This window comes from Ochotona curzoniae, unplaced genomic scaffold (assembly GCF_017591425.1).
Source record: "Ochotona curzoniae isolate NIBS_2020 unplaced genomic scaffold, NIBS_Ocur_1.0 contig_43, whole genome shotgun sequence".
In the NCBI taxonomy this organism is placed as follows: Eukaryota; Metazoa; Chordata; class Mammalia; order Lagomorpha; family Ochotonidae; genus Ochotona; species Ochotona curzoniae.
The window spans coordinates 27,667,230-27,679,265 of record NW_024466218.1 but is presented as its reverse complement, the minus strand read 5'-3'; the positions used below and the strand labels follow the sequence as shown (position 1 = coordinate 27,679,265).

The 12,036-nt window shown below is 45.8% G+C and overlaps 1 protein-coding gene across 15 annotated transcripts in view; it reads right to left on the bottom strand.

Moving 5' to 3' along the window:
• ZNF532 (zinc finger protein 532) overlaps window positions 1-12,036 on the bottom strand; it is a 110,436-nt gene that overhangs the window by 33,105 nt on the left and 65,295 nt on the right. For 8 of the 15 annotated variants that reach the window (XM_040985056.1, XM_040985052.1, XM_040985050.1 and 5 more), the window contains 2 exons: window positions 11,751-11,932; window positions 5,373-5,549 (listed from right to left, as the gene is read on the bottom strand). The exons of 4 other annotated variants lie outside the window; for them this stretch is intronic. In XM_040985056.1, coding sequence (XP_040840990.1) covers window positions 5,373-5,549; window positions 11,751-11,932 — 359 coding nt within the window. The remainder of the gene's footprint in view (window positions 1-5,372; window positions 5,550-11,750; window positions 11,933-12,036) is intronic. 3 more of the 15 variants (XM_040985060.1, XM_040985059.1, XM_040985061.1) reach the window with 1 other exon arrangement.

The following is a 12,036-nucleotide window of genomic DNA, read 5'->3' as shown; positions in this document are numbered from 1 at the left end:
CAGCAACTTCATCATGCTTGGAATGGCGAGACTGGCAGCAATTTAGAACTGTTGAACTATCAAAACCACTTGAACAGGACCCTCGGAGCATGCCCCACATCTGGAACCTGGGATGGGATGGGAGGCTGGATGGGGCTTCTCCCTTTACCTCTCCATTTACCCGATACAGAAAAAGAAGAGAATGTGGAAATAATAGTCTTATGCACTTTCCTGTAGCCCTTGAACCTTTGTGCCCTAATTAACTATGTAAGGATTGTCAAAAAATTAAAAAAAGAAAAAAAGAAAAGGAGAGGGAAGGAAAGAAGAAGAGGGAGGTGAGAGGAGAGGAGAAGGGAGGAGGCAGAAGAATAGAAAGCTAAAAATAAAAACCCTCATGCAATGAGGTCATGACTATAGCAATATGGGGCCAGAGTTGTGGCAAATCAGTTAAAGCCACCGCCTAGGACTCTGGCTTCCTATATGGGCGCCAGATCTATTCCTGTCTGCTTCACTTCTGATGCAGCTCCTTGTTGATATGCCAAGAAAGAAAGCAGAAAACAGCCTAAATGTCTGTGCCCGTGCATGCAAATGGAGGTCTGGAAGAAGCTCCTGGCTTTTGGCTGTAGCATGGCCCTGGCCAGGCCCATTGTGGCCATTTGTGATGAGAACCAAGCGATGAAAGACCTCTTTCTCTAACTCTACACTTCAACAAAATAAAATAAATATTACATAGATACAGATTTAGCAATCAAAGCACTCCAAAACACAGTGTTACCCTTAAACTTATTGTGAAACATGAATAGAATATAGAGAAGTCTTTTTTACACATTTATTTTTCATTCATTTGAAGGCAGAGAGGGAAAAACAGAGAGACCTTCCATCTGCTGTTTTAGTTCCCTCAAACTCCTGCCAACAGTCAGGGCTAGGCCTTGCCCACACAGGGCAGCCAGCTCTCCCTCCTAGCTGACACTTGGGGACTTCAGTCCTCATCAGCAGCCTTCCGCACCACACACAGAAATACAAGAAGCTGGAAGCTAAAGCAAGCGAGGACTTGAACCCCAAGTGCTCTGAACCAAGATGTGGGCACCCCAAGCAGACTCTTAACCCACACACATTTAATGCCGGCCCCTGAGTAAAGGTCTGTAAGCTCCAACACGGATGCCTATAACAGCCTCAACCATACCCAGAGAGCTACAGAGAACTTCACTCTGCACTTCCAGCCACACCCAAGCCCTGAGTTAGTGTATTCACGCTACTGCCAGCTCACACACACAGAGATTTGCATTAGATCATCTACCAGCTCACAGCTGGTAAAGAAAACCAGTTTATGACACTAGCAGGCATACAGTAAACACTATATAAATGTGTGTGATATTAATGAGTCCTGCTTCTCAAATGGAGGTGCTAGGGCTAAGGGATATAGGAATGCATTTTCAGACACCCAATATGTTCTTCAAAGAAGAGGATTGCAGGCCAGCACCATGGTGTAACAGGATAAGCCTTGGCCTTCACCTGTGGCACCAACATCCCATATGGAGCCAGGTTGAGTTCTGGATGCTCCACTTCCAAACCAGTTCCCTGCGAATGCACCTGGGAAAGCAGTGAAGGATGGGCCAAGTCCTTGGAGCTCTATACCCACACGGGAGACCCTGAAGAAGCTCGTGGCTCTGGAACAGCCCAGCTCTGGCCACTGTAGCCATTTGGAGAGTGAACCAGAGCATGGAAGATATCTCTCTTTCCTGTTTTTGTGTCGCTTTGTTGTAATTCTGCCTTTCAAATGAAATAATTCTTAGGGAAAAAAGAAAAAAAAAGCTTGAGAGTTGTTTTAATCCTGATTGCTTAAAATGAATGCAAATCAACTATGTCATTCTAAGTCATTTATGTAACTACCCCTTAACCAAATACTGCTGGGAGGTTTCAGGACCAGGCTTTCATGTGGAGCAGAGAGAAGCTCTGAAGCTTCTCAATCACATGTAAAACCATGGAAGATCCAGCAGGGGCTTGGATGGGAAGAGGGCAAGGGATGAGTGACTTCTGCTGCATCACAGCATGGGCCTGGCACACTTGGCGCCAAGGCGAAGCCCTTTGCACCCCACAACAGCTGCCATGCAGGGCTCATAGCCACAACCATCACTCAGAATGAATGCCTCAGCTTCAGAGTTCTGCTTCCCACTTTAACTGTAAATTTGTTTCAGTTTAAAACACAGTAGTTCACACATATTTTTTTGGCTTGCATTTATTAAAAACTAAGGTAGTTTAAAAAAAAATAGCTGTAAGGAGATAGTGGATATTGCCACAGGGACAGGTATTTGGCCTGGCAGTTAAAAGACGATGTTTCAGACAGCCACATCCCAACACCCCATCCTGGGGCTCCTAGGTTTGCATCTTGTCTCTGCTTCCAGTTTGCCTCCTGCACACATGCACTCCAGGGAGCAGTGCTGGTTCAAGTCCCTAAGGCCCTGCTACCAGCCAAATGGAAAACCAGGACTTGAGCCTAGCCCAGCCCCAGCTGCCATGGGTCTCTGAGGAGAGAACAGATATGGGAGCTCTTCTGTCTCTCTCAAATAAACAAAAATATAAGAAACAAAAATTAAATTCTGCAAGAACTTTTCTCTGTGTCCTGTAGGGTCCCCTTTTCCTTGGAGGTGACACTTTTCTGTGACCCCTGGAGGAGGCCAGAAACCTCAATGGCCCAGAAACCTCTTGTAGGCGCCAGCTCCGTCTGAACTAAGAACCACAACCACACACGGCAGCCATGACTTCTGAAGTAGAAGATGCTATGGCAACACTAGAATGAACCTTTTTCCTCTTTTCATAGTTTCTTCTTAACGCAAGCATGGCTTGGCCACCTCGTCATTAAGTTTTCCTTTTTTAAGTCAAGACCTCTTTCCCTTCCTTCTCCCCTAAAATGAACCACCTGTGGCCCCTCTCAGCACTCCCAACCTGCCAGCATCACTGATCCAGGGCTTCAGCATCTTTAAACAAAAAGGGTCACGTGAAAGCAAACACTGTGACACCCCAAGGTGATGTGGCAACTATCATCACTGGTCGTGACACGCAGGCAAGTGGTACACCCAGCATGAAAATTCTGGAGGGAGGACTCACAACCCAAATGGGACAACGCAACAAGAGGCGTTTCATCCCACCATTCAGAGCATCATGTAACTTGGAACTCATGCACTAATTTCTGGAACTTTCCATTTAATAATTTCAGATTTCTTTGTGCCAGAGATAGCTAACACTGTGGAAAGAGTAAATCTGTTCCTTACTAAGGTACTGACATTTGAGAAATATGGTTTCAGCTTGTTTAAACGATTTGCTGCTCTGTTTTCCAAGCTACAATGACTGGTCCAAATTTCATATACATTTAAGACAAGAAGTTTTAGTCTAGTAAAAACCCAAACAAAAACAACAACCACCCCCCCACAAAAAAAAAAAAAAAAAACTACACTCACAGGAAGAAAAAGGTGGCCAGAGCACACTACAGTTGTACTGTCATGAACACTGATGATAACACAATCCCCCAAGCCGCCATCTGCATGGTCCATGGATCCTCCAAGGTCAGAGAGGGGCTGGCGGTAGACGATCACTCCTGATGTACTCAAAACCAGATGTCAGAGCTGGTGCTAGGACTGTGCACACTAAGCTATCAACAGTTCAAGTTCCAAGAAGCTCTGCTTCTGATCCACTTCCTGCTAATGTACCTGGGAAGCTGGCAGGTGAGGGCCCAAATGAGATGCCAAGAAAAAGTTCCTGGCTTTGGCCTGGCCCATCCCTGCCACAGCATTTGGGGAATGAATTAGTGGACAGAAAATCTCTCTCTCCCATCCTCCCTGCCTTTTCCCTCTCTCTGACTTTTTTCAGCTAAATAAATCCTTAAAAACTTTAAATGCTCGGTCTAGCACTGTGGCACAGCATGTTAAGCCACACACAGCCTGCGATTACCAGCATGCCATGTGAGTACAAGTTCAATTCCCACCTGCTCTACCTCCTGGTTATCTCCCTGGTAATGCATCAGGAAAGCAGCCAAAGATGGCCTACATGTTTGGGCCTCCATGGAGCCCACTCTGTTAACACATTTGGGGAGTGAACCAGTGAATGGAAGATTTCTCCCTCTGTGTCTTTCCTCTCTCTCTGTAACTCTTTCAGACAAAATAAATCTTAAAAAAAAAAAAGTCTAACATTGCAATTGTTAAATAATTAAACCATTTCAACTGTTAAGTGCCAAAATACAACACAGTATACATATTAAAAGCTTCAGAATATCTTTCCTGGAATAGTTCTCTGATAATGAACTTCCAAGCAAACACCCACCCACAGATGAGGGCATCTATGCTGGCCTCATACTCTGGGACATCATGCCACCACAGCCCAGGAAGGAAGTAATGAGGAGCAACAATGCAGCCCAGGAGACACCATGAGGGGCAGAGCCTGGCAGGGCCCTCCACCCTCCCCAAGCAGGAAGTGTAGACTGCATTTTCAGTGCACCAGCTCATTTCCAGCCATGAGGTGAAGGGGTGGGAGAGCGCTGACCAGCTCCAGCAGCCACACCCCTTCCTCTGTGCCAAGCTGATCCTACTGCAGGCAGAAATTCTGAGCACTCAAGGACCACTTCAGGATTAAAGACTCCACAAAGCAAAAGTCAAATGGACAAAACCATAAAGCTACATTCCATAACCAGTGTCTTCAACAGACCTCCTCCTGCAAATATGAATGAGGAAGGCATACCCTATAAGAAAGACACTATGGGAACATTCAAACATGAAGGGTTAGTTTTGTTTCTTGTTTTGTTTATGGTTCTCCTGAAATTCGTTCATTAAAATCAACTCATGAAAAGGAACAAGACTAGGGTGCAGCGGTTTAGGCTGCCACTTGCAATGTTAGCATCCCTTATCAGAAGTGCAGTCTGGGTCCCAGTTGCTCCACTTCTGAGCCAGCTTCCTTCTAACGCCTCTAGGAAGGTGGCAGATGATGGCCCTTGCACTTGGGTCCCTACCACTCAGGGTGGGAATTCTTGGCTTCTGGTTTCAGCCTGGCTCAGCCCCTGCTATTAGGGCCTTCTGGGGAGTGAACCAGCAAAAGTCTCCCTCTCCCTCTGCCACTCTGCCTTTCAAATAAATAAGTCCTTTTCCTAAAGAAAAAAAAAAAAGGAAAAGAAACAAAAACAGATAAAATATTCACTGATGACAGAAGCATAAAGATGACATTTTTGGACAGATTTTACCTGGAAAGAACACAAAGTCTGGGTAAGCTTCAGGCCATACTTGACAGAGTACTGATACAGGCAGACCTGCACACTTTTCAACATCTTACATTTTATTCCCCCGACCGACTGCCTCTTCTACCTTGCTAGTAAAGCCGTAGGGTGAGAATTCAGAGTTGGCACGACTTACTTCGGCTCTCCTATCTTGATGCCAGGGTGCTGTGTGTAAGCGTGGGAGTGTGTACTTGGGGCAGACTTGAACGCCATTGGACATATAGAACACTTGTAGAAGACTTCACAGTGAGAGCCTTGAATGTGAGACTTCAGTGCAGCCACATCCGAGTACACAACATTGCAATGCACACATCTGTTAGGGGAATAAACACACAGTCGTTAGCACAAGACCACTCAACACACATCACTCAACTGTGTAATGGGAGCTTCTTTTCATAGCCTTTTCAGGTTTTCTACAGGTTCTTCGGGAAAGGGGGTGATTTATTTATAACAAACCAAATTATGTTTCTGTGTGTAGAGAGGATCGTGCGTGATGAAGAGCAGTACACCTCAAATCAACTATTTTGAGAACAGCTTCATGGGGCCATTTTGGGAATAAGAAACAAGGACAGGACCAAGGGCTCTGCGCTCCAGAAACTTCCATATGCTGGATTCTAATACCAGAGTGTGAAGTTCCTCTCCATCTCCAACCCAAAATTACATTTGTAGTGGAAGATACAGACTTTCACTCAATCTGCAAACTCTTCATAGAGGCAGACAGACAAAAATCAACCAGCCCTGGCCCCAAGGCCACGGTGGCGTCTCCAGGAGCACACAGAGACGCCATGGCCCTGGGGTAGCAGTGCAAGCTGGCCAGTGAGATGGAGGTCAATCGACTAGGCTTTTCTGTCTCCTGGAAAATAAATCACCTGCTTAATTACAAACTTCTAAACAATCAGCTTCCTAGCTGTGCTCCCTACTTTCTGAAAATTAACTCATTCCTAGCTCAGATCTCATCCCAGAGATGTGCCTATGTTACAGCAGAACACACCTGCTTCCCGGATGCATGTGGAGCCACCTGGGGAAGGAAGCCAGCATCTGCCTTCAGGAGGCAGTGCCCAGGGACTTTCTCCTGAATCTCAGATATTCCCATTCTCATAGCTTCACTTCTGTATCATGGAAGGAGATGCTTCCAGAGTCAGGTAGGAGCAGCACGCTGCAAACTGCATACAGCGTGTCAACTATACCACATTAGACTGTCGGGACTTTTAAAAGTCATGATTAACATTCCAGCATGTCCAAGTCTCCTGATTAAACTCCAGTTGGAATACAATTAAATTAAATTAAATTAAATTAAATTAAATTAAATTAAATCTAGGTTTATTTGATGCAAAAAAATAAAAATCTGAAATATTGCATACAAGGGAAGTCTTTGAAAAGGTCACAAAAAGGGTATTATAGGAAAAAAAAAACTGGCTTTAATTCTTTGAAGCATCCTTTTGTATATGCTAAAATATTACATAACACCAGGAGACCAGAATGAAAGCAAAAATCGAATCCACTATTCCCAGCGACAGAGCCATGCACAAGCTCTCAATTCAGTCAGGATTAATGCCTTGTCTCCAACAGCTTTATGCTCCCTAGGGACAGTTAGTTACTCATTTAAATGTGAATGGGATTAGGTCAGTGGCTAAAATCCTGCTCCCGGAAGCACTGGAATCCCATACAGGTACTGGTTCGTGTCCAGGCTGCTCCACTTGCCATCCAGCTCCCTGCAAATGGCCTAGGAAAGCACAGGAAGCTCCTGGCTCCACTGCAGTTATTGGCGGAGTGAATCAGCAGATGGAAGATGGTTCTCTGCCTTTCCAGTAAAATAAATCTGCCTTTCCAATAAAAATCTTAAAACACCATGAGCCATAAACTATAGGGTTTTCCCAGCAAGAATGGGGACCAATGCTGTGGTGCAGTGGGTTAAAATGCCACCTCCTGCAACACCAATACCCCAAGAGCACCAATCCAAGTCCTGCCTATTGCACTTCTCATCCAGTACCCTGCTAATGCACCTGGAGCAGAGAGCTGGAGTGCTTGGGGCCCTGCCACCCAGACTCCTGGCTTCAGCCTGGCTGCTGTGGCCATTTGGGTAGTGAACCAGGAAATGGAAGGTCTCTGTCTCTTTCCTGTAAACCTTCCTTTCGGGGAGGTGTAGGAGGGGGTGGAATCAATCCCTTAAAAAAAATAGAGAGCGAAAAGAAAAATGGAAAAAAAAAAAAAAAGGAGTAGAAAAGTTTACCACCACCTTCATAAGGCAAAAGATATGGGATGGCACATAGCACAGTGGGTTAAGCAGCTGCTTGCCATTACAAGTGTGCCAGTTCAAGTCCCAGATACTGCACTCCCAATGCAGTTGCTTGCCCCTGTGCCTGCAATGGCCCAGGAGCCTGGGATCCTTTAGCCACAAGGCACACACAGATGGAGCTCTGGGTTCCTGGCTTCAGTCATGCCCAGGTCTGGTTACTGGGTCTGATCTCTTTTCTCTCTCTTGCTCTTCCTTTTTCTCTGTTACTTACTTATTTCTATTTATTTATTTATTTATTAAAAAAAAAAAAAACCTAAGTACTACTGCCCGTGTATGTGTATACCCTAAAACTCATGTAGAATCTTCAAGCCCAAATCCTTGTGTTGCCAGTAGGTGTAGGCAGGGCCCTTGGGAGCTCAGGCAGGCAGGTGCCCAGGATCCTAATCAGAGGAAGGAGAGAGCTGAGATAGTCCCCACCAGTGGGAGGTCGGACAGCCCTCCTCCGCTGGACCTCCCGAACCTGGAACTAAAACAAATACCTTTTCTTTATGCCTGGCCCCGCGTCAGGCATGCAGTTACAGTCATGGGAAGGAGGACCAGAGCCAGGAGACCAGCAACCACTTCCTGGTAACACTAGGAGTGGCAGCGTGGCTTGCTCCTCAGGGGAACTGGGAAGCAGCAGTCTAACACAGAGCAGCGAGCACCCTCCCGGATGTGAGAGGCAAAGAGGCTCCTGGCTTTTTACAGGACTTTTCTATTTATGTATTTGAAAGGCAGAGCAAGACACAGAGCCAGAGACCTTCCATCCTCTGATTCACCCCTGAAAGTGCCTGCAACAGCCAGGTGTGAGCGAGGGAAAGCCCAAAAGCAAGGAACTCCACCAAAACAGCAGGACCCCAGCACTTGGGAAATCTGCTTCCTATCCAGATGCGCAGCAGCAAGCATGGCAAGGGGTAGCTTAAAGGACTCCTGCATGACATGGACTCTTTGAAAAGAACCTGGGGAGAGGAAAAGGGTCCAAATGTGTGGGAGCCAGGGGACACAAGATAGAATTGGAGGCTGCAGGCAGCTCTCAGCACCACTGGAGACCCAGTCTGCAGAACACCAGACAAACCCCAAGTCCTATGGACTCTCAGTTCCAAACAAGCTCGTCTCCTTTTAGGCAAAAATATATTTTTAGGGAAAATGTTTGCAGCACCCAATCCTATAATAATTTCCCTTTCTAGATGCAGACGCAACGAATGTATTAGGAGTAAGAGAAATTCAGAAAAGCACTTGACTTTTATCAACACCAGTGTTTTAGCCACGAGCGAGGAAACTGAGGGATGACCACCAGTCCTAGGAGGAGCCAGTAAGAGCAAGAGAAGGGGGGCTGGAATGCTTTATCCAAAAGAAACAGGACTGGCAAGGTAGCCATGCCACAGACTCCTCCAGCTTTGGTAAGATACAATCAAAACAGCGGGACTAGCAGGGCAGGGTTAAGGCCAAACGCTAGCCTATACCAGACTGCACCATCACTGAAAACAGCAGGAAAAAAATGATATAAAAGTAAGAGGTCAACTTGAACTAAGCTTCTTAAGAAACAAACCCAATATTTTTACAGTTCACAAAGCCTAAAATCCAGCAGGGGAATCTGTACTTACCACAGAACTTTTAGTTGGAAAATCTACAAGGCATGAAAATCTAGTAACTGTAAAAAGAAAAAAACTGGGGAAGAAAAAGTGGAAGGGTTGTTGTGTTTTGCTTTGCTTTCTTTTTATTTTCTGTGCAAAGCTTCTGATTTAAGTTGTTTTTAAAACATAGCAGGAATTGTTCATTTCCATCAAAGTTGGAATGCACTTTCACTACATTAGAAAAATGAAGTAAGCATTTGAGAACCATGTGACATCACTGAAAAGCCTGCGTGAGAATATGGCCGAACCACTGTGCGTTAGAGTGACTCCCTGACACTGTGATGGCCTGGGGCTCGGCCGTGGCCCGCACAGCTCCCTCTGGCTTTCCCTGCAGCATCCTGTGACAGCTGCAGGCTGGCAATGTGCCACATTCACAGACCAAGGTGCCACAGCACAGACAGGGTACAGGAACAACTGCACATTAACCACTGGCAGGACTGGTACAAAAACTCTAGCCTAAGGCCGTACAGCGTGGCCTAGTGGCTAAAGATCTCGCTTTGAATGCGCCGGGATCCCATATGGGTGCTGGTTCCAATACCAGCAGCTCTACTTCCCTTCCAGCTCCCTGCTTGTGGCCTGGGAAAGCAGTTGAGGATGGCCCAAAGCCTTGAGACCCTGCACCCGTGTGGGAGACCTGGAGGAATTTCCTGGCTCCTGGCTTCAGATCGGCATGACACCAGCCGTTGGGGTCACGTGGGGAGTGAATCATTGGAGGGAATCCTCTCTGTATATCTTTGTCATAAAAATAAAAAAATCTTTAAAAAAAAAAAAAAACAAAACTCTAGCTTAGTGATTTTGAAATCCAGAGTCCCCTACAAGGATAAATTCCCAAAGCAAGAAATGCTTGTGCATCACAGATTTAGAGGCACAAAATCAAAATGCAGTCAGGTCCGACATTTTGGTGTGAAGAAAAATGAAAGAGCCACCCAGTAAGAAGTGACTGACACCATGGCTAAATTTCAAGGAAATACAACCATTAAATCAGGTCAACCATTGTAAATATCATTCTTATAAAAACATCAAAACCATATCAAAACTTTAAAATAAATCACTGTAAGAGTCTAATATTAAAGTTACCAAGTTACAGTGATACCTCTATTAACAGACACTGCGTTTCTGGTTTAGGGGAAGAATCTTCTTTATTGGGTCAAGATTTAAAACACACTGGACTGAGTAAAGAAAATCATAAAGTGGAAAATAAAAATAATTTCTAAAAATTGTTTTATTTTTACTGGAAAGTCAGATTTACAGAAAGAAGGAGAGAAAGAAATATGTTTCATCTGCTAGTTTATTCCCCAAGTGGCGGCAAAGGCCAGAACTGAGTTAATTCAAAGCCAGGAACCAGGAGTCAGGAGCTTCTCTGGGTCCTTCCTGCAGGTGCAGGGTCCCAAGGCCTTGGACCATCTTCCACTGCTAGTTCCAGGCCACAAGCAGGGAGCTAGATGGGAAAGGGAGAAGCCGGGACATGAACCAGCACCCATATAGACTTCTAGCATATGCAAGGCAAGGGATTAGCTATTAGGCTATCATATCAGGCCTAAATGGAAAATGAAATTAAGACTACTGTCCTAGAGTCTGGCACAATGGCTCACCCTGGAAGCACTGGGATCCCATATGGACACAGGCTCATATCCCGGATGCTCCACTTCCCATCCAGCTCCTTGCTTTGTGGCCTGGGAAAGCAGTAGAAGATGGCCAAAGGCTTAAGACCTAGCAGCATGTGTGAGAACCAGAAAAGGTTCCTGGGTCCTCCTGGCTTCAGATTAGCTCAGCTCCAGCCATTTTATCCACTTGGGGAGAGAACCAGCAAATGAAAGATTTTTGTTTCTCCTATCTGTAAATCTGTCTTTTGAATAAAAACAAATAAATCCCAAAAAAAAGTTTGTGAGGGCAACCAAGGAGAATCCAGAGCTCAGATGAAAGAGGATTGGGATGGTGGGTGAAGAAGCCAGGTCAGAAGAAGACGCACACCTGTACCCTTCAGTGGGGACAAGAGAAGAGAAACAGATCAGTGAACTATTCCTATTTGCCCAGCGGGCAGCAAGTACTCAGTGACATGGAAATACAGGGAATGGCACAACAGGTAAAGCTGCTGTGTGCAATGACATTCCAAACAAGTGCCAGTTCAAGTCCTGGTTGTTCCACTTCCTACCCAGCTGCCTGCTGATGGCCTGGGAAAAGCCACAGAAGAGGGTCCAAGTGCTTGGGCCCCTGTCCTCCATGTGGGAGACCTGGACGAAGCTCCTGGCTCCTGACTTTGGCCTGGCCTAGCACTGGCCATTGCAGACATCTAGGGAGCAACCAGTGGATAGAAGATTTCTCCTGTGTTTCTCCTTTTCTCTCTGTAATGCTGAGCTTCAAAACAAAGAAACAAATATTGTTAAAAAGCCATGCAGGGAGGATGGTAAGAAAAATGTGCTACCATGTGTGCCCGCTTATACTGGAGCCCATGTGGGTCAGCAGGGCCAGAACACAAAGCCAGGAGGCTGCTGGGAGGATCTGCTAATAGAGGCATCACTGTAGCAGCTGTGCGCATACCACCCCAAACACTGTCTAGCCACCATGGAGCACGCATTATCGACACAAAAGTGAACAATATACTGACCGGAAACCAACTCTTCGCGTGTAGTGCAGGCAGTTCTTGGTGACGTGCGTCTGGAAGTGCACAGACCTGCAGATGGCCCCGCATTCAGGGCAGGTGTAGGGAGATTTGTGCTGATGGATTCTCTGGTGTGAAGCATAACTGCACTGGTTAGGAAGCAGCATCTGGCAGACAGTGCAAGTCTTCTAGACAAACCAAAGGGGGAAACAACATTGGTCCTACGAAGGATGTGCTAATATGCAAAGAACCTTGGTTACACCTCACAATGATTATACATATTTCAATCCAA